Source organism: Panicum hallii, chromosome 6 (assembly GCF_002211085.1).
Source record: "Panicum hallii strain FIL2 chromosome 6, PHallii_v3.1, whole genome shotgun sequence".
In the NCBI taxonomy this organism is placed as follows: Eukaryota; Viridiplantae; Streptophyta; class Magnoliopsida; order Poales; family Poaceae; genus Panicum; species Panicum hallii.
The window spans coordinates 42,597,948-42,619,553 of record NC_038047.1 but is presented as its reverse complement, the minus strand read 5'-3'; the positions used below and the strand labels follow the sequence as shown (position 1 = coordinate 42,619,553).

The window sequence follows — 21,606 nt, the reverse complement described above, 5'->3', positions numbered from 1 at the left end:
ATGATTCAGCGCAATCTTTGGTCACCATGTCTTCAAGCACAGCCAGCGTACCCTCGCAACAAAAAAAAAGTTGGTACCTTGAGGACACTTACAACCAAACCAATCGCCGCCACCGCGTGCGCCACCTTATTACAAATTCTAGGGCAGTACAGAACGAAAAACTCAATAGATGAGGGGCAAACGCGTTCAACTCTAGTGCCAACTTGAACAGCTGTGAGTCCGTCTCCAGGATGACTCGGCCCATCCCTCTCGACTTCCTCCACACCATGATAAATTGTAGTGGCGACAGCCTTCTTTTGAGTTTTTTGGCAGCGTTTCTGAGCGAGCTGCAGGCCGATGGTTGGTACGGTGTGTTTCAGGCACAGGCAGTACTACCCGTGACAGCAGACAGCTCTGCTCTATTACCCTATATAGTACTTGCATTGCGTCAACTCCAGGCCAGTCGCGCAAGTTTCCGTTGCGCACTTGTGGCTGGGGTATAAATTGGTGATCCTTAGATGCACCTTCAACCCTGTTTAGTTCAAATATTTATGCTAAATTTTTAAATTGAAATCCCAATTCAAATGGCGGTTTGGTGCCAGGTGGCGCCATGTTGGCAGCCAGCTGGGCTCGCGCATGCGGCCAGTCCAAAACCGCCGTTTGAATCGGCGGGCGGCAAATGGGGACCTAACCGCCGGATGAACCACTGAATGAAGCGGCGGTACCCTGTTGGCGCGTGGGCCTGAGGAGGGTACCGCCGAATGAAGTGGTGGTTAGGTGATTCGCCGAGTAGTTCGGCGGTTTCTGCTCCCTTACAGCCGGATGAATCGGCGGTTGGTGCCACCTGTCAAAAAAATCCCAAAAATCAGCCTAAAATGTCATTTAATTCTGAAAAAGAGAAAGAGGGGGTTGGGAGGAGAGGAGAAGAGAGGAAGGGAGAGGGGGTGGAGAAAGCGGTGAAGCCCCTGCCAGATCTGCGCTTCGCTTCAGGTATTGTTCATAAAAAAGCTATATATTTGAGTTTCTAGCTATTAGATTAGTGTTAAGTATGATTTAGGTCATTAGTGATACTAGATTACAGTAGATCTAGTGATACTAGAGACACTAGATGTACGGTTAGTAGATGACATTTATTAGATTAGATGTGTTAGTACTCATTATCAGGCTTAGGATTTCTTTTACCAGACCTTAGGATTGGTAGTATTTCATTTAGCAGAATATTTTATAGCAAACTTAGGATTGGTAATATTGCATTTAGGATAGAACTACTATGATACTAGATTATATATAGGACTACTTTTTAGCAGACTTTAGGAGTAGTAATACTACATCTACGAGAATACTTTCCTCGATAATAGATTTTTTGTAGGATTTCCTTTACCAAACCTTAGGATTGTTAGTTTTACATTTAGCAGAACAATTTTCTAGAGAGTAGAAAATATTTAGGAATCCTTTTTTAGCGGACTTTAGGTTTTGGTAATATTAAATTTAGGATAACACTTTTAGGATACTAGATAATATTTAGGAATACTTTTTTAGAGGACTTTAGGGGTGGTAATACTAAATCTACAAGAATACTATTCCGAAGTAGATTATTTGTAGGATTTTTTTACCAGACCTTAGGATTGATAGTATTACATGTAGCAGAACAATTTTATGGAGAGTAGAAATAGGATTACACTTTTAGCGGACTTTAGGATTAGTAATATTACATTTAGGAGAACAATTTTATGATACTAGATTATATTCTTTTTTAGCGGACTTTAGGACTATTAATACTACATCTACGAGAATACTTTACTGCATAATAGATTATTTGTAGGATTTCCTTTATCAGACCTTAGGATTGGTAGTATTACATGTAGCAGAACATTTTTCTGGAGAGTAGAAAATATTTAGGATTAATTTTGTAGCGGACTTTAGGGTTGGTAATATTACATTTAGGAGAACACTTTTAGCATACTAGATTATATTTAGGAATACTTTTTAGCAGACTTCTTGAGACTATACATAATTTAGGATTATTTTTTTCTTCTGGAGACTATATTTTATTTAGGAGTCTATATTTTATTTATGATTAATATTTTAACAGATTTTAGGACTTGTGATATTACATTTATGTGAAGACTTTTCGGATGAAACTTATGATAAATTTTTATCAGAATTTAGGTTTTGAAATACTACATTTAGCAGAATGTAGTAGGTTAAATTTGGTTTTCTAAGTATGATTTTGGAGTAAGATGTTCAATGAAATAATCGGTGTTGTCTTGTATGTTGTTAGGCATGTCAGAAACTTTGAGTTTCCAACTGTTTTATGATTCAGGGGAAGTTAGATATGGTCCTGAAGGGGTAGATTTGTCTGAATTTAGTTCCATTACTAAACAAGTACAGAGCAAAAGAGAGAACTTGGGGGTCAATAAACATCTGGCTCTATAAATCATTTGAACTTAATGCAGAGCAATATGAATTGTCGGTCATGGCACCGACGAACAAAAGTCAAGTTCTGTTCTAGGAGCTTATGCCGCTTGCTGGTACCCAGAACTGGAGGAGGTACGTGACCATTGCTACCCAGTGCGGTTTGCCACTGGTGTTGCTTGTCCAAGCTTTCCACAAGGGTGGCTCTAGTAGTGAATTGCATGAGGAAGTAGAGGGTGTTGAGGATGCAGCCGAGGAAGACATGGAGACTACCCAAGGGCTTTCAGAAGGTGAAGTTGAAGATGTGATGGTAGGAGCAGGTGGAGAAGGTGCTGATGGACCCTGTGAACCAATGGGTGAGGTTGATGAGGGGGAACACATCCCTGAGATACTGGAGCAGCTTCAGAGGGAGGACGAAGAGCACGAACGTGCTATGGACGAGGACTCCTCAGATGATGAGGATGGTGAGGAGGTGCCAAAGAACTGGGAAACGTACAAGTTCTCACAGCTTATTAATGAGAAACCGTCCCCTGGGAGTACAAAGAGAATGAAGTTTTCCTCGGTGCCTTGTACGCTAGTGGGGGAGCTCTTAAGGATGCAATAAAGAGTTGGTCTACTTTGTCTTTGCAAAAGCAGTTCAGGGTAGTCAAGAGCAGCCCAAAAGCATATGATGTTTGTTGCGTGAAAGAAGGCTGTCCTTCTCGAGTCCACGCATACGTTGGTAAGTGGAAGGATTACTAGGAGGTCAGTAGAATTGTGGAGCACACGTGTCAGCTTGAACAGTTAGACGTGAACCACCAGTTAGACGCGAACCACCGGAACCTCACAGCCGGTTTTGTTGCTAACTGCATGTATCCCCAGTTCATGGATAATCCTAGCTTTGAGCCGAAGTCTATAATATGTGCCATCGAGGAGAAATTCAAGTACAAGATTAGTTACAGCAATGCATATAGGGCGAGGCAGAAGGCATTGGAGATGAGGTGGGGGATTTATGAAGCATCATACGAGAATCTCCTGGCGTTGCTGCACACCATATGTCAGAGAAATGCAGGGAGCTACTGTGACTTGAAAACATATCCCTGTGCATCAAGTCCAGGCAAGCAAGTCTGGCAGCGGTCATTCTTAGCATTGGGGCCCTGCATAGAGGCATTTCCACATTGTCGGCCAGTTATCTGCATCGATGGCACGTTCTTGACAGGAAGGTACAAAGGCACTATCCTCACTGCTGTTGCAGCCGACGGTAACAACCAGTTGCTGCCCTTGGCAATAGCGTTTGTGGAGAAAGAGAGCGGAGATAGTTGGTATTGGTTTCTAGAGAGAGTAAAGCAGATGGTTGTAAAGGGTGTGTCAGACGTGTGTGTCATACACGATAGGCACAAAGGTATTTTGTAGGCAATGGAGAACATTAAAAATGGAAGCTCGGAACGTTGGTAGGGTAGCACATATAATCCTTCTCTTGTTTCGACCGTGGTTTGTGCTGACGTGGAGCGGAAAAAGGTTCATTTTACACTCTTTGAACTATGGCGTTCGTTCGATTTTCAACCTCCCTCGCCCCGCCGCGGCGATGGCGACGCTCGCGAGTGTCGGCTCCTCCTCGATCACCGCTGACTTGGATCGGTGGCCGGCTAAACAAGGAGGGTGCTGAGTGGACCTCGTGGCGAAACCAGGTGGCTCACGTCGGGGGTGTTGTTCGTGCTCGTGCTCTTCATCCTGGCCAACGTCGCCATCGTGTCCAGGCTGACGGACAAGTGCCGGGACCTCCTGCACGCCCCGTCGAACGCCTCGCTCGACGTTCAACTTCTCCGGCCTCGGCCTCGCCACCGACCACGCCGCTCCGGTCTCCGTCGCCGCTGGGGTCGTGGAGCCGTCCCCCCAGACGCCGGCGATGGAGGCCAGGGCAGCGTGATCCACAACGAGGCTGAGCACGAGCGCGATGAGGAGGCGCGTGTCAAGAGCACCCAGTCCGAGGCTGCTGCAGAGGCATGCGCCTAGGAACCGGGGTTCGTGGGCGAGGAGGATGTGGAGAGCGGCGACCGAGGAGGAGCCGGCGCTCGCACGCGTCGCTATCGCTGTGGCAAGGGCGAGGGAGCCCGCCGCGGAGGCGCCGTCTGCGGGCGAAGAGGACGCGGAAAGCGGTGACCTAAGGAGCCGACGCTCGCGCGCATCGCTGTCTACGCGCACCTCCGCAGCGGGGGGTGAGCGAGGTTGAAAATCGAACGAACCCAGTAGTTCAAGGGTATAAAATAGACTTTTCCACGCCACATCAGCACAAACCGCCGTCGAAACCAGAGAAGGATGAGAATCAAGCCGTTTTGATACATGGAGGTTGAAAGATTCCTGATTTTGTACATCAAGGTTGAAAATTGAACGAACACCATAGTTCAAGAGTGTAAAATAGACTTTTTCCTACATTATATAAGAACTCGCAACACCAGACACTAAATAATAAAAAGAAAATCCGGCACACTAGTTGAATTCACATCACTCCTTGACCTCCCCTTAGAGCCTGAGGTAGCACAACTCTCCTTGTCCTTGCCGATGATAAGCATCCTGTTACCAAAATAATGGTACGATCCTTGACCTCCCTTTTGCGAGATCAAACACCTACCTGCATGTCCAAAACCTCACAAAGTCCATCCAACAATTTCAAATCTGAAAGGTAACTTATAATTCTAGTACTCCGACTAGGATCAGGAAGTCAGCTAAGGCCATAACAGGCAGGCTCTGTTCTGCAAACTGAAGAAACATGATACCAAGCACTGCATGTGTTCAGGAAAGACTGCTCAGACCAATGTAAAGACAGCACAGTGCACACTAGATAGCCAACTTTCATTTAAAATTAAAAAAAAACTAAGGCATCAAGTAGCTTCTGAGTGCAGAATGCTAATGATGCCTCATCAGCAGATGCTGTTACCTGACCGTTCATCAGTTTATCAACCTACTGAAACTGATATGAGCAGAGCATTTGAAATCAAAGTGTGTATACTGCATTTCAAAGGCCACCATGTCCAATAGAATGGATATCTATCATGAACACATAATTACTGAACCACGTATTGCCAATAAAAGCAAGCATATAGCAAAGTAGCTCACAAAACTAAGTACTGTGTAATTAACAGCAGTCCCCATTCATCTTTGCAAAACAGTATTCACATATATGCTACTCATGTTTGAAGTAGTACAGGCCATGCATATACTAGCAGAATTGGTCTCACTAACATGGATAGTAATCATTGGCAGACTTACAAATTTGAACATGAAGGTCATCCAGACGTGTCTGATCCTTCCTGTTCATTGAAAGTTTTAGAGCAAATAATGACCTCTCGAACCAGTCCTTCCTGACAGATCTTTCCAAATTTATGAACCTCTCCTATGTAGTACCCTTATTCTTGAAAACATGTTGACAAAAGACTTAACAGCCAAACAATTTAACAAAATATTTAAAGTCAAAGCCTTGAGCCCTTCGCATAATCATTTTTGTGGGTAGTGCCATCAAGGCATCGAATGGCTTTAACAGCACAGATATCATCAAAATAGCATATGAGTTAGCTCTAGCAAAAGTAGGGCGTCTATTGATCTGTACGAAGCCAACGAGCAAACCTGTAGGCGCAGGCAAAAGTTAAAAAAACAAATAGAAAAACTGCCAATATTCAGGGAACTAACTTAAAATATCAATTAACAAAGAATATCATACTAATCATCTGAAGTACAATGCATGTTTTTTGTTTCAGCCACCTCCCTCTTGAACTTCTCAAAGACCTCTGGACCCATTTCATGTTTTCCTACAAAATACTTCATAAAATCTTTCTCTGAACAAGCTAGGAAAGTGGCTAGAGCAAAATTGGGAGCAGCCAACCCCCTTTCTTGCAGCCAATTGTACATTAAAAACCTAACTTTCGTTCTCTCTACAGTGAATGACAAGAATGAGGGGAACGCAACTAGAGCACTTAGGGGATAAGATGTCTCATTTAAAAGGAAAGATATCTTGGACTCAAGGACATGTATCTTCTGGTTCAAAACATGTGGAGACGTCTTGATCATGCTCACTACGTCCTTCGGGGAAAGTCCAGTCTTAACCAAAAAGTCAAACCGATCTTGTAGTTCATCACCCTTGCCACGGAAAGCTTTGAGTGCCTTCTTCATATCCTCAGAGCCTTCCACAAATCCTATGCCTTTCAAAAATTTTACCTTCTCCAACAGTGATTTGTCAGTACTCCTGTCACAAGGGGGCAGGCGGCCAAGCTTTGACCCAAATGTGTATTTCATCAATTGTCGTGGCTCCTCCTTTATAATCTTCCACAAACGCGTCTTTCCCACACTGAGATTTGTAAGAATGCTGTTGGCTGCCTTCACTCGGGCAGAACCAAGGATTGACGCATTTGCATTTACGAACTGCTTAATATCCTCATCACTTGCACCAATGTTAGCTAACAATAGTATACCACTCTGTATGTTTCTTGTGAAATTCCTGGTGGGTACATCTGGGAAGCCCAGGAAAAGATTGAATAGACCCTTTTTCCCAGACCCTGCTTTCAGCATGATTGTAACTGCTCTAAACAGTTCCTTCCCAGAACCATCTAACAAGAAATCTGGGTTTTGTCTGATCAAGTTACCAATACCCTCCTTATCAAATCCCAATTCAGTGAAAAATTGCGGAACTTCGACCATCTTTTTCCAATTATACGACTTCCGTACAGATAAGAATTGACCAATCCAGTCTCTTGGAATGCCAGCATCATCTAGCCACTGCATGATCTTGAATTCAGCATTTAGGTCACACACCAGTATGTCAGGGCAAGAGGTCACAAGCTTTATTACAGTTGTTTTACTGAACCCTAGATCCTCAAGAGCACTCAGCTTAGATGGAAGCAAATTGTCACCTGAACTAAAAAGCTCTGCAGCAGCCTTGTATATCTTCCCTATCTTTGTGCGCATAAACCCATAATTGCAAAGAACGTGGTAGTTCTCCAGCAATCGCTCATCATCGGCAAGAAACATGAGATCCCGAGGCAGAAAGGAATAATACTCGCCTGGTTTGAGGCCCATGCTCTCGAAGAACGGCTCAAACTCGTTGATAGGATGGTACCGGAACAGCCGCACCAACGCCTTAGTGGCCCTCTGATCCCTCGCCTCAGTCTTCTTCACCTTCGACCTGAACACCACCTCCTCACCCCCCTCCACAGGGTCCTCGATAGCATCCTTCACCTCGTCTAGCAGCTTGCTCACAAACGCAGGAGAGTGCTTGCTTATATGCTCCGCATCGGCAAAGAGCAGCCCCCGTGTGACATGGAGGTACTCCATGAAAGTCTGCTGTGCGGTCCAGTACACACGTCTCCTCTCAATTCTCTTGAGCTCCTTATCCACCCCCTCATCATCATCATCCTTACCCAAGGGTTTCTCCTTCCTACGGCGGACAGCAGCAGCTGAGTAAGGCCGCAACTGATACCCGTGACCAACCGGAGCCAACCCACAACTCGAAGTCGGTGATGGTTCCTGAACATCCCAAAAAGGGGAAGCAGTAGCACACCGGTGTGGCGCGAGGTACGACTCACTGCGCTCCACAACGGGCTGGACCCGAGGAACCCACCTGAGCCTGCCGGCGGCCCTCAATGCGCTGCGGAGGATCATGGGGAAACCGAGCTGGAACCGCAGACAGTGTGGCAAGTAACGGAAACAAAGGCGCCAGCTTTGGGATGTTACTCCACGGCCGCCATCGGTGGCGGCTCTAGTCCTCTGTACGCAGAAACGGAAACGCCGCTAAATAAGGCAACGATTAAGATCGATATTTCCCGCGGGTGCAAGATGCTTAGTACCAGAAGAAGAGCGTACCAAGAGATATCGCGGCGGCGACGGCGGCGGCGGCGGAGGCAAACGGTCGCCGGCGCAGGATCGTGCGGTGGCAGCCCGTGCCCGAGCTCCTCTGAGGCCGGCCGGAGCCTGCGCGAAGGTGGGGCTCGCGGCCGACGGGGGAGGACGGTTCGGCCGCGCCAATGGACCTGGGGTCTGGATGCGCTGCGGCGGCGGCGGCGGGGCGTCGAAGCAGCTGCTGCTGCTCTGATCGGCCGTTGCGCTGGGATCACAGAGCCCAGACAGGTGGGTGGATTAGCGAGCATCGTTTTATGGGCCGGGCCGAACGATCACGGGTTGGGCTTTTTTATTTATTTGAGACGGCAGTCACGGATTGGGTGAAAGGTGGTCGAGAGATATACAGTATATAATACGTCCTCCAAAAAAAAGGCATACTATATCATACGCAGTATATACCATTTTTATACCAACATACCCATTCTGCAGGAGTATATACAAGTAGTGAAGCTCGTGTTCTACTTGATGATCAAACCTCTCGTCTCGTGCAGGGCAGGTAATTAAACTGGTAAAGCATGGGTGCTGAGCAAGCGCAGATCATAACCAGACAGCTCTTTCAACTTTCTTGGATTGCTGCAACAGATCAGGGACACACTTCCATGTATTGCATACATTGACACGCCACGACATAGCAGCCATCAGCCGGCTCAAGGGTTCAAATCTAACACTGGCACACTGCAGTCACGAACCACAAGTCCTATGGTGAAAGCTTGTGAAATTGCAGCTCAGTGGCAGCCCAAGGTGCAGAAGGCAAATCATAATAACTATATAATGTGTCTGTTCCTAAAAATTGCAACTCAGTCTCCAGGCCGGCCAGGTTTGGAACTGATCACAATGACAAAACTCCCAAGTTCAATGTGAATATGCAGATATTATTTTTCCTTCCCATGATGCTTCACCGACTGAAAGTCAACAGCTATCAGGTCACTGTGCCAACCACACACAGATGAGACCAATAGGCTCAACTCCAGCCACGTAGCTAAACAACCACTTTGTTATACATGGGTTGAATATAGGTCACCAACAAGAACATGCACGCAAACCCAAACGCATTCACAGGTTACAATAAACAATAATGAACAATAAAACAAAGGCCGAGGCTTAACCCCTGAACCCCAGCAAGGTGCAGATAAAAGGTCTGCTGCAACTGAAGTCCATATTACACATGGGGCGAAGATGCAAAAGAAGAGAAATGTTGGTGGTGTACAATGTTTCCACGGTCTCCTTTCTCCATGGCTAGGCACAACAGAGCCCCAGGGAGGGAGAGCAATCCAAATCCTGCTTCAAGATATGCAACCATACACAGCAGGCGAACCCTAACTGCTGGATAATTGATCTACTTGTCTGTGTGCCGGCGCTTGTGTCTCCTGTGGCCATGGTTACCATTACCTCCACGAGATCTTTTAGGCTTTTTGGTGCTACAGAGAAGCAACGGTAGATAATGTCAGCTCCTGTTAATGTCATGCTACCGATGATTGCAATTGAAATCAGTTGTTGATATAAAAGAAACTAACCAGAAAGTATTTATTAGAAGCCTGTATATAACGAAGACAGGCAGAGCCAGCAAAGCAGAAGCCTGTACAGAAGGTTATAAGTTTATTAGATGACCACTAAGCTATGGTTCCTTTGCGAATTTTTCAAGTCTCCTTACCAGGAACCAAACCAGCTCCTTTGTCGCGAGTGATTTCGTTATCTCATGTTGGTGAAGGTAGTCCAAGATGGTTGCTTGAGCCTATAGAATGAAGAAAATGTTAAAAATTTGTCATATCAGCCTTCCCAAAAAGAAGGGGTTTCTCAGATGATTGAAAAACTAAACAGATCAGCTAAAAGTAGGACAGAACACAGATTAAATCATGAAAGTAATGAAGTAGCAAAAATAGAAGAGCACACAGACTATCAACATCAGTGGGCCCACTAGGCAATACAGAAGCAGCTAAATAATCCCCCAGCAGCACCCTTTAGGTAAGGCTGCTAAAATAAGGGCACAACCCATAGGTAACCATAAACAGATATCATGTTACATCTAGAGGCAGAGGTAAGGCTGTGGGGAGCAGCAGTAGCGCACAAGTTCGCGCAGATCAGGGTGCGGTTTAGAGCTAAAGCCTATGGCGCAAAAGGAGGAACTGAAAACCAAGTGACACAAAATGGAAGAAAAGTAGAAAAGAAACACAAACCTGGCGATGGTATGTGGTTGCCGACTCAAGAAATGACCCATATGCATGAACCACTCTTTTAGTGTACGGCTTCAGAGCAGTTCTAACTTTCTCAACATGGGGCTTTGTGATCTCAGCAACTTGATCTATGTAAGGCTTGGAAAACTTCTTGGCTTCCTGGATCAACATAGTCAAATAAATGCACATCAACAACAGCATATACTAAGTGCTGAATTACCATAATCAACCAACTTCTGCCCTCAAAATGGCGTGTGGAATTGTACAGATTCTTGAATCAGGAAGCGCTACAGGTACCTGATAGTATGGATGAGCGAACTCTTTAGCTTTGACGACATGGGGTGTAACAGCGTCCCATGATGACTCGTACAACTCCACTGATCTTGTTGAAACCTTTTGTATGTAAGGTTCTGCGTTTTTCTTGAGGACAACCAATTTTTCCTTAACAGGGACCCATTTCTTCAACCATATAAAGTAATATTGTCAGAATATTGTCATTGCAAGGTAAATCAAAAGGAACGAAAGTACATGAACAGATGGAGTCAATACGTGATGAGACACTACCGTCTTTGCAGTCTCAATATGAGGTTCAGCCCATTTCTTTGCCTGTGCTGATTTTTCAGATGCCTGGAATATTAGACATGCAGACATAATTGGTGGCTTTATTTGTTGAATGCATATTGAAATTACAATAAAAGCAAGTAGTATGAGGAGGCACCTTCTGCAAAAAATTCTGCATGGCAGGTTTCCCATGTTGACTCCAGTGGCCTGAGACCACCTCCTAAAAATGATGATGAGGATAGTGGTGAGAGAGCATAAGAATTAAAAATCCAGCATTACGTATTTCGCGGTCCCAATCTTACCATGTAGTGAGCGTATTGCACAGCTAACCAAGGTGGCAACCATGCTCCATGAACCTGCCAAAGGAAATGAGAGTGCACACAGGATCTTATATTTGTTGTAGATGGGAATAATCAAGGAAAAGCCATAAAATACAGGCATATGCCATTCAAGGCATTAGAACCACAATAAGTGCACTCTACTTAGCCCAGTGTCAGGTACTGTTAGAAGTTTCAACTCATTAGTGAAATAACAGTGTGCCACATGACACATAGGGCACAAAGTCACCTTGAAGGCATGCACTCTACTTTTTGTCTTATATGCTTGCAACCATGCTTTAAGGATGCTACAAGTTTACATTGCTGAAATTTCTGAATTTGCATTAAGTACAGCTGGTGATAGTGACAGTATAAATCTTTACGACTTTACCTCTGTCAGCTGCTTTGCCTTAGCTGATGCTTCTAGCTGGAGCCTCATCAGTTCCTCCTATAATGTGAAAGAATAAAAAATGTAACAGGTACCACACGACTACCAATCAAGTGCATTAATAATAAATAAACATATCGCAAACCTCAGCAACTTTAAGAGCACGTTCTGTCTTCTTGATTTTGCGTTTTTGCTCGTCGCTTTCCTTTTGGATCTAGCAAGGAAAAAGTCAATAAACAAGAGCAATGTAATATAGCATCCAAACTACTTATTCGTTAAACTTTTTTCATCACAGAGAAGCCTTCAATGTGATTTTAAATTTCACATGGACTTTAAACTCTGGTATAGAAAGATCTATGAGTCACTTGATAGATTCTCTACTAGTGTCATAAGACTGTGTTGCAGGCTTGTAATAAATAGACAATTGATCTTGTAACTATTGTTAACAAAAAAGGAAAAAACAGATGGCATAGCCACCTAACAGATACACTAAGTTACAATAATACATGACAGAAAACAATTAAGTTGACCACAGATACAGCAAACAAACAAAAATCATCATAAACTGCACTATAGACAAGGATTGTGCACTTACAGCGTTAAGCTTTGCTGTCAGCTCTTCTACCTTCTTCTCTGCATCGTTAGCCCTAGCTTCAAGTGCTGTTCTCTGGCTGCTTTGTGCCTCAATATCCTTTTTGAGCTTGTCAATCTAGAAAGGGAGGAAAATAAAATGAGAAATCACAAACACATAATTGGCACATTCTAAGTGTTCATGAACTTCTATATTGCATACCTGCTTCTCAAGCTCTACAGCCCGGGCATTGGCCTTGCCTGCCTGCTCCTCAGCAGCTATAGATCCCTTCGCCTGCGCATGCAGATAAGTGAAAGGGCATGATTATTTCTAAGTTGTGCAGCAGATTGGATGGTAGTTAGTGCTGCATATTAGATTGCATACTTGGAGCGAAGCAATCTCGGCCTGCAGAGAAGCAATCTTTTGTGACTTCGCCTCAATGGCTTTCTCTAGCTTTGCAATGCCATCATCCTTGTTCTTCAGTTCCTGGGACCGCTCTGCTATGCCTGACTCTGTAGAATGATGAAAACAAGACATCTACTTCAACAATAGTTCTGGAAGGATCATTACGATTGGATGACTAAAAATTGGAATAACTTCAGCCAGATAGGAGTAAGCTAATACAGCATGCCAAAGTGGCAGAGCTAAGCAAATTGCTTTGCGACAAACAGCACCGCAAACACAATCAAAGATGTTATTTCCAGTCGGGACACAGTTTGAATTTATACTCTCAAGCATCTTCTTCATACTGCTATTAATTTACAGTTTTACTGAGATCAATATTGGTAGCAATGTATTCAATTCAAGTTAAGGTAAGGGCCTGTATGGTCTGGGTGAGGTGTATTTGGCTCATTGGTGGAAGTTTCAATACAAGTCGTTCAAGAAGGCCCCAGAAATTATGGCAAGGGTTCACCATCCATGGGAAAAGCACAGCAACTGCTATTATTACTACACAGTGGCCCACTGTAGTAAATAACCGAAGTACGGAGTAGTAGTAAAAGAAAGCTTTAACCACAATCAGAAACAAATCTATGTGCTGAAACTAACAGAACGAGCTGGATTTTCCCCCCTGAAACGAACAGTTCCTGAACAAGAGAGCCAATTCGGCATTCATCTCACGAACGTAATCAGCATGAAAACATCAGAAAAATTCCGCAGAACCGAGCTAATTGATCAATCGAGCACAGCATCTAGAAGCGCCCAGAGGCTAAACCCCCATGAAACAGATCCCGCTAGCTCGACCAAGCATCCCCCAAAAATCCCACCACCATGTCGAATCGGCCCCTAACTCTCGCAGCTCACCACCGCGGCACCAATTCCAGTGAAACGGGACAAAGTAACCTAGCAGCGAAGCATGAGTTCGACGTTTTGTACCAACACCAATCATCCCCAGCCAAATCACACCGGCCGAAAGTAAATCAAGCGCCCCCTTAATTTTGAAACGGCTTGCCTGCCACTGACCTAAGGTGGAGATCTTCGCCCTGAGCTGGTCCAGCTCCGCCCTGAGCGCCGCCGCCTCCTTGGCCTCCTCGGCCCGCGCCGCGGCCTCCACCGCGCCGGCCACCGAGTCCGCCGCCACCGCCACCGGCTCCTCGGTGGCCGCCCCGGCGACGGCGATCAGCAGCAGCAGCGCCGCCGCCGCGAGGGGCCTCGAGATCCCCATCCCCGCAAGCCCTCCTCTCGCCACCAACTCCCTCCTCCTCCTCGGCGAGAGAGGCCAATCCAATCCTTGGTTCTAACGAACGACGCCGCGGCCCGCGAGGTGGCGGACTCGTGCTCGCTCGCGTGCCGTGTCGTCAGGGCTCGGGGGGAGGGGAGGGTGAGGGTCAGCCCAGCCGCGGAGATGTTTTTGATGGCGCGCGGGGCACGTGACGCGGTACGTGGCGGGGCGGGGGCGTACGTGGCGGCCAGCTATTGGGTCCGAGACGTGGGGCAAGGAGGGGGGCCCGGGCCACTGTGGCGTGGGGCCCGGGAGGCGGCGTCGACGTCGAGGTGGCTCGGCCGCGCGCGACAGGTGGCTTGCCGGGATCGGCCACGACATCGAGATCGTTTTCGCGGCGAGCCTTCACAAACTCCGGGGGTGATTTCCGTCTCCCAAGTGTTGCTTTTGCCGGTCGGTTTGGATAAATATTTCACTCTAATCCCTAGGGAATGCAAATATTTGCCCTTCAATCTGTATCGTTTTCGTTATTCGTTGCTAAGAAACAGACGCTCGCTACGATGAACATATATGCAAACACCATGACCTTTTTATGCCCACACTCAAAGAGAGGACTGATGGATCTTGAGATTAATGAAATTACCGAACAATTTTACATCTCAAAAATTTGTAAGTAAAACTTACTCCAACGGTTACACACATTTTGTTAATTATTTTTTGACTTTTACTCGCACACAACACGCATCGTACAATTCAACTTATTAAGCTATCATGTTGCTACGTGGAGGTAGGGAAACTAGCAGGAGAACTTTATAAGCATATATGAAAAGTTCAAATGCATCACCAACTGAACCAACCAACCAACCACTCGAGGCCTAAGACCCAGCCTCATGAATGACGACATAGGAGTACTGTGTTTTACCACTACCTTTTGATGGAAATCGGACAAGCGGTGGGGCCCGCGGAATCAGTACGGAGAGGATCGGGGTAGTTGGAGAGCAGTGGTTCGGTGCAACCGTGCAAGGGGGTTGGCAGCCGGCGAGCGAGATGCGGATTTGATGGCAATTTTGCTAATCCCAATCCATAGTATCATGCTCCAATATCTAAAAATATCGCATAGCATGAAAAGTATAAGGCCGCTCCCAATCCTCAATGTAGGATAGTTTCCTTACCATTAATTAGACTGTCACATGGAACTTTCTGTTTATATACCACTCTAATGAATAAGATAGAGAATGAGCAAAGGAAGGAACTGGATCTTGTATAAGACCCCATGTCTACTCGAGAACCTATGCAATAGACACTACCAAGTTATACATTGGAAGAGTGTGGTGTCTTCATAATAAATGAGAAACAAATATGATTGGTGAAGAGAATAGAGAGCAGGTTTATTACGAACTCACATTAAGAAATTGTGGGTCTAGAGTATAGTTTCTACGGTGGTATCTTGATGATATGGCAATATAGACACTGTCGGTATTTTACCGGCTGCCCACCGAGGGGTATACCCAAGATGGTAAGTTTAGGTAAGGAGACGCCGAAATCAGGAACTTGAAGGTGCAAGGAACACAAAACTTAGACAGGTTCGGGCCGCAAGGTGCGTAATACCCTACGTCCTATGCGGTGGTTTATATTCCCTTAGGTGTAGAATGATCCAGAGATCTTGTTTTGAGAGGGTCCCTATCCCCCCTTATATATTCGGGAGGCCAAGATTACAAGGATCTTAACCAACATCAGCCAAGGAATCATACCAGAACATATCTCGAGTAGATTTCTTCTGTATCGGTTAGCTTTATCTCCTACTTAAACGGGATAAATAAGAGATAAATAAGATAAATAAGAGATAAGACGGACTTAATCTCTTAAACCTCTTTAAACTACGTTACGTACACAGTCCCGTGGCCCCAGGTCTGACAAGCCCCCGAGCTCTTCGTAGCTTAGTACTGCAGGCCTATCGAGTACTTTCGAAGTAGTCTTCGGCTTTTTTTAAAGATCCGTCTTGAAGTCCTTCTTCGAGTACTTACTTGGCTGCATCGAAGCTATGAGGTGCTTATGCCCCGAATTATATTTCTAATATGGTGTGCGATTGAAAAATCGCACTCCATATGGAGCAGTCCCCGAGCCTTAGGTTGAATCGGAGAATCAGGCTGAGGGTCGCATTAGTCTTGAATCTTACCACATATCCCGCAGCCCCCGAGCTTTGAATCCAAATCCCTCAAATTTGGAGATAAGGATCCAAAAGTCGTGGCATGCAGTGTAAAAATGCCCACATGGTAAATTACCGGTACGATGGTACAAATGATGGAAGTTAGATCTGGAATTTGAAAAACCCCTTTTTTGGGACAATTAACCCTGAAAAAAATGGTTAAACGAATATTTTATCTAAACAATCCACAAAACGACCTCTCAACTTCCAAATATTCCGTGAAACGACTCTTCAACTTCAAAACAGTAGAACTGTTCCCAGCCGCTGGTTATTTAACCCCGCGATAACACCAATCAAACACTGTGCTTCCAATCTGCAATCCGCCAAGAACTGCCAAAAAATCCCCAAATAGAATCGCGCTCCGCCTTCATCCTCCCGAAGAAATCCCAATCTCCCCAGATCTTCCCACCCCTCTCCCCGCAGCCCCCGAGCAACTCGTGGTGAGCGGATCCGGAGATGGCGCCCAAGAAATCGGAGAAAGAAGGGAAGAAGGAGGAGGCGCAGCCGCCGACCGGGGAATGGACCTATAGTAAGTGCTCCCTCAACGATCTCAATAGGCTAGTTTCCGAGGGATTGCTCCAAGACAAGAATATTGTCAATTGGCGCCCCTCATTCCGCGAACCTTTCCCCATGAAAAATATTGACGAAATCGTCACATTTTACCATTTTGCCGAACGGAGTCTGGCCCTCCCCTCTTGTTCTTTTTTCCGTGGCCTTCTTTACTATTACGGGCTTGAGCTCCATCACCTCAACCCGAACTCCATTTGCCACATTTCCATCTTTATTCATTTCTGTGAAGCCTTCCTTGGAATCGAGCCTCACTGGGATCTTTTCCGCTTCCTCTTCCGCGTCAAACCACAACCCACCTCCAAGAATCCATCCGTTGTAGGGGGCGCCGGCATCCAACTGAGACAGCAAGCCGGCGACAAGTACCTATCGTACAAATTCCCCTCCAACATTCCCGGGTGGAAGAATCATTGGTTCTATATCGAAAATCATGCCCCCCAACTCCTAGAAAAATCAAATAATCCACCTGTTGTAAGGCCAGAGTGGAACATCGAGCATTCGAGCTTTACAGGGAGGATATGGATCAAGTCGAAGAGCTGCTAGACACCATCGCGGCGTATAAGGAAATAGGAGTAACCGGCGCATCCGTGATGTTCTCCTTCTTCAAGCGCCGAGTCCAGCCAATCCAGCAACGCCACGTACTTGGATTCGAGTACAAGGGTGCTGAAGATCCTTCTCGCATGTGCGCAGAGGAGCTGACGGACGAAGCCACACTCCGCTGGGTCGGACGGGTGCTATTGGATGTGGATGCAGTGCCTTACATCCCGCAGCTGTTTACTGCATAGAAGCCTCCGAAGCCGGTAAGTGTTCGACTACTTTATGTTGAAAACAAGTTATGTTCTGCCACTGCTAACTGAAAATCTTCTGCAGGGGCACACAGAATTGTACTGCAGCTACCCGCCGCAACCCGATATCCCTCGGCCGGACCACCTTCTCCCTAGCGCCGCTGCCGAAGAAAAGAGGGCTCGGGTAGCCCAGGCGCTGCACAGCAGTGAGTCCACGGAGGACGGGAGCCCCCTGGCAGAGAAGGAAACCGAAGGGGAGGCGAGGAGGGACAACTCCCCCGGACCAGCCGTGGAGTTGACCGAAGCTCTGCCTTCGATCCCGCAGGATCGTCGGGTGGTGCGCAAGCGGAAAGCACAAGTAGTCGAGGCTTCCAGGTATGGGTTTGCTGCCTTGTTGAGTCACCAAACATCAGTATTGTTGCATGCTGATAGTATCCAATTTCAGTCCTTCCGCTTCTCCACCCAGGACCGAACTCGAAGAGGTGAGATCAGCTCCGTCTGCCGCTGCGGCTATTACCATTGCCGTGGCGGGGACCGCGCCACCGGCTGGTGAGACCCCGCCACCAGCAACGGGTACTCCGCGACGGGCCTTTCGGGTGAAGAAGGCCGTCATGAAGAAGTCTGCGCTGTAAGTTTGCATCTTGCTTCATAATGAACATTCTGCTCTTTTCGACTTGTAATGGTATAGCTGCCTCGGCTTCATTAGGTCTGCAAGCGCCGCTCCACGCAAGTCGAAGCCAGCCACGGCTGCCCCAGCCCCCGAGCCATCAGCCCCAGGAGAGTTCACGCCCTCGGAGCCAGCTACAGCTACTCCAGCCCCCGAGCCGTCAGCCCCAGGAGAGTTGACGCCCACGGACCCAGCCCCCGAGGCAGACGCGATACTGCCCGACTTGCCACCTCCCGAGCTCCAACAAGGCGAAGCCAGAGCTGGTGGCGAGGAACAAGTCGAGGCCCCTGATGCCGCTCCTGCGGATGGCACAGGTAAGCATCTGACCGCCCACAGCTAGCTGCCTAGACCCAGGCGTTATGTACTGAAAGCATCTGGACTTGCAGGTGCCCAGCAGCCACCGCCTGAAGAAGCCGCAGGGATCTCAGGGAGTCCTGGGGAACTACTGAAGGCCGGGCCCGGGTATCAGAATGTCATCACCACCGATCTGGTGGATGATCCAATGCTGACGGACAGTAATATAAAGACCTTCGAGAAAGCATACAAGGAATTGTATGACTTTGCCATGGTAAGACCTGAGTACTTTTCTGCTTGTATACATTGTCGAGTTGCTTGTCTTAATCTCCTCCTTTTGTGCAGAATGTGATCACGCACTCTCAGAAAAAATCAGAGAAACTGAAAGCAGTTGTGAGTGGTCACCAAGAACTTGCTGCCCTGGACTAACGCATATCCGACGAGCAGATGAAGAACTGCTATCCGTAGAGGGAGCTCGACATGCTGAAACAGGAAACGACTCGAGAGACTTGGCTACTCAAGAACGACCTGTGAAACCTCGAGAAAGCCAACTCCGAGCTCCAAGAACAACTCGAGGAGCAAAAGAAGGCGCACCAGGAGCAGCTCAAAGAGCAGAAGAAAGCGCACCAAGGTAAGCCCTTGCTTCCCTCGGATACTTTCATTCAGCAATTTACCTTGAATTCTAAAAAAATCTTCACCACAGAACTTAGAAAAATCTTAATGTGTAAAGAAGAGTTGCTTACTGACGTGAAGAACATGCTGTATCACCGTACAGATTTCGTTGAGAGGCTGCAGAAGGTGATCGACGACACTGAGCAACAGTTCGCCGACTGCCTTCAACAGGTCAAGACGTTGGGCGAGGAGAAAGGGCGGCGGGAGAAGGAACTGGAGATTCTCAGGGAAGCCGCCCAGACACTCGTGGATATGGTGGATCCAACAGAAGAAGGCGAAGCAGACAAGCAGCCCCTGCTGGAGCGACTTCGTGGGGCGCCGGAAAGAGTCCTCAAGTTCCTTACGGAAGCCCCAGTCGCATGCGTCGGCCATGCCCTTGCATTTGTAAAATCTTTTTGGCCAGATGCCCCGCTGGGGATATTTGCGCAGGGAGTGGCTGCGGAGTGCACCGAAGAGCAGTTCAACAAGTACCTCCAAGAAGCCCAACCTATATCAGAACAGATAGTACAAAGTGTACTACAAGATTAGGGTGTAAAGAATAAGTACTCATTGTCTTGTGTATATTCTTATTTGGTATCTCTACTTGTGTATGCCTTAGCTGTACTATCATCCAGACTTAAAGGCCAAATAGTAGATACTGCCCTTAGTGTACCGACCCTACAAGTAGTCACAGTAGCTCCGAGTAGGAACCTAACTAACAAGTTAGCCATAACCCGAGCGAGCAGGTCTAACCTGTTAGGAAAGAACGCGAGCATCGTCGCGGAATTGCCGTGCTTATGGCAAAGAAAACAAAACTACCCCGAGTGCACCGACTCTGGGTGTAGTCGAGATCGCTCCTCATATGAGCGCGTCCAACAAGTTAGGTAGGAACCAGACGAACGGATTGAACTTGTTGGGAGCGAACGCGAGCATCACCACGGGTTTGCCGTGCTTATGGCAAAAAACGAAACTACCCTGAGTGCAACGACTCAGGATGTAGTCGAAGTAGCTCTTCATGCAAGCCCATCCAACAAACTGGGTATAAACCGGTCGAATGGATCGATTTTGTTGGAATAAATGCGATCATTGTGGCGAGCGACCATCCAAGGTCGTGGCGAAAGTCGATTCGTATAGAGCGTGAACGGCCCCGAAGCTTCCGTCGAAACCCGTAACATGAAGTCGATAAAGCATGAACGTGGCCGTAGCCTACGTTACAACTTGTGATAAGAAGTTGATGTATCATGATCATGGCCGTGGCCTCCGTAAAACTCATGTTAAGAAGTCAATTTATATGAAACATGCACGTGGCCGTAGCCCCCGTATATTCACAGAGAAATTTTCAACCCGAATCTTGTGACACGTAGCCTCCAAATTGATTCGGAAAAAAAAGACCACCTGAGCGCCCGGAGATCAGCTATCTCCGAACATTTTCTCATGGCTAGATGAAGCGTCCCCCCCACCAGGGAAGACTTAAAAATGTCACTTTATCAGTCCCAGGAGGCTGATAACACTTTTATTACATCAGATGGTACATCACCGTACAACTCTTCGCGGTAATGGGCAGTGAAGCGCCACTATCGCGAGGATTACAACAAAAACCCATATTACTATACTAACTACGAACAGGGGATCATCAGAGTCTTGCGCCATGCGGAGCTCCAACGGTGACCTCACCCACAGGCAAGACTGGGTGCAGGACGGGACCCTATTCGTCGTTCTCGGGGATGTAGTCGGGATCCTCCACTGAAAAGTAAGAACGGGGTGAGTACAAACGTACTCAGCAAGTCCAATCACACCCACGGAGGGGTTATAACAGAATTACATGCACAGGATAGCCCAAGGGTAAGGTTATGGTTCATTTGCGGAAAACTTGACTTTATGCAAAGGTTCGTTTCAAAACATTTTTCAAAAGCAAATCGTTAAGCATCGAGGGGCACACGGTGTTGATCCACACAGGATCTAGTTTAAAACTGCTACCGGACTCCCCGTCCGCCGTAGCACACGGCACCACTGCCGGATACTTTCCAAACAACTCACACTGGATCAACCATTCCCAGAGAGAAACACTAGTTATGTGACCACACCGTAACTTGCCCAATACCGTGGGCACGGCTATTCGAATAGATTTTAACTCTGCAGAGGTGTGCAACTTTACCCACAGGCGGGGTACCACAACACGAACACCTTAGCGCCGGTGCAGATCCCATCGAAGCCCTTACCCACCTTAGCTAGACCTGACTAGCCACCACGGGATCTATCAAGGGGTCATTCGACCTATCACCGAGGTTTAACCGGGGCATAAGTCACACAGAGCTTATCCCGTCTCCTTGATCACCCGTTGCTCCCAGCTCTCCTGATGGCTATCAGACTAACTAGTGGGGTTAGGCCAAGCCGTTGCCCATACAACGGTCAAGTGGTTCGCACGACAGGAAGCTAGGTGAGATGTCACAACAACTCGGTCCTTAGGGGTGACAGGACGGACATCTCCCTCCCTTGCCCTACCACACAG

At 47.0% G+C, this 21,606-nt stretch overlaps 2 protein-coding genes across 4 annotated transcripts; both read right to left on the bottom strand.

The window, feature by feature from the left end:
- Positions 1-6,063: 6,063 nt before the first annotated feature.
- Positions 6,064-8,499, bottom strand: LOC112897931 (transcription termination factor MTEF18, mitochondrial-like). 2 transcript variants are annotated; one of them, XM_025966336.1, is made up of 2 exons: positions 8,208-8,499; positions 6,064-8,127 (listed from the first exon to the last, which is right to left on the bottom strand). In XM_025966336.1, the coding sequence occupies exon 2, from the start codon at positions 8,020-8,022 to the stop codon at positions 6,088-6,090; it is 1,935 nt and encodes a 644-aa protein (XP_025822121.1). In that variant the 5' UTR covers positions 8,023-8,127; positions 8,208-8,499; the 3' UTR covers positions 6,064-6,087. The 2 variants fall into 2 exon arrangements, with proteins under 2 accessions (XP_025822121.1, XP_025822122.1); XM_025966337.1 differs by having other exon boundaries at positions 8,224-8,498.
- A 624-nt stretch (positions 8,500-9,123) lies between these two features.
- Positions 9,124-14,105, bottom strand: LOC112897280 (paramyosin). Of its 2 annotated transcripts, none has more exons than XM_025965551.1 (14): positions 13,729-14,105; positions 12,652-12,779; positions 12,490-12,561; positions 12,292-12,405; positions 11,842-11,910; positions 11,700-11,756; positions 11,294-11,347; positions 11,149-11,211; positions 10,980-11,057; positions 10,728-10,889; positions 10,434-10,589; positions 9,911-9,991; positions 9,774-9,835; positions 9,124-9,677 (listed from the first exon to the last, which is right to left on the bottom strand). In XM_025965551.1, the coding sequence occupies exons 1-14, from the start codon at positions 13,928-13,930 to the stop codon at positions 9,596-9,598; spliced, it is 1,380 nt and encodes a 459-aa protein (XP_025821336.1). In that variant the 5' UTR covers positions 13,931-14,105; the 3' UTR covers positions 9,124-9,595. The 2 variants fall into 2 exon arrangements, with proteins under 2 accessions (XP_025821336.1, XP_025821337.1); XM_025965552.1 differs by having other exon boundaries at positions 10,995-11,057; positions 13,729-14,104.
- Positions 14,106-21,606: the final 7,501 nt, after the last annotated feature.

Bases quoted from the DNA above. Each gene is read 5' to 3' on its own strand.
- LOC112897280 (XM_025965551.1), bottom strand. From the start codon at position 13,930: ATGGGGATCTCGAGGCCCCTCGCGGCGGCGGCGCTGCTGCTGCTGATC. The intron at 11,212-11,293 runs GTAAGATTGGGA...CATCATTTTTAG, and splicing joins TGCAATACGCTCACTACATG to GAGGTGGTCTCAGGCCACTG. The intron at 10,890-10,979 runs GTATTGACTCCA...ATATGGTTGAAG, and splicing joins AGACGGTAGTGTCTCATCAC to AAATGGGTCCCTGTTAAGGA.
- LOC112897931 (XM_025966336.1), bottom strand. From the start codon at position 8,022: ATGATCCTCCGCAGCGCATTGAGGGCCGCCGGCAGGCTCAGGTGGGTT.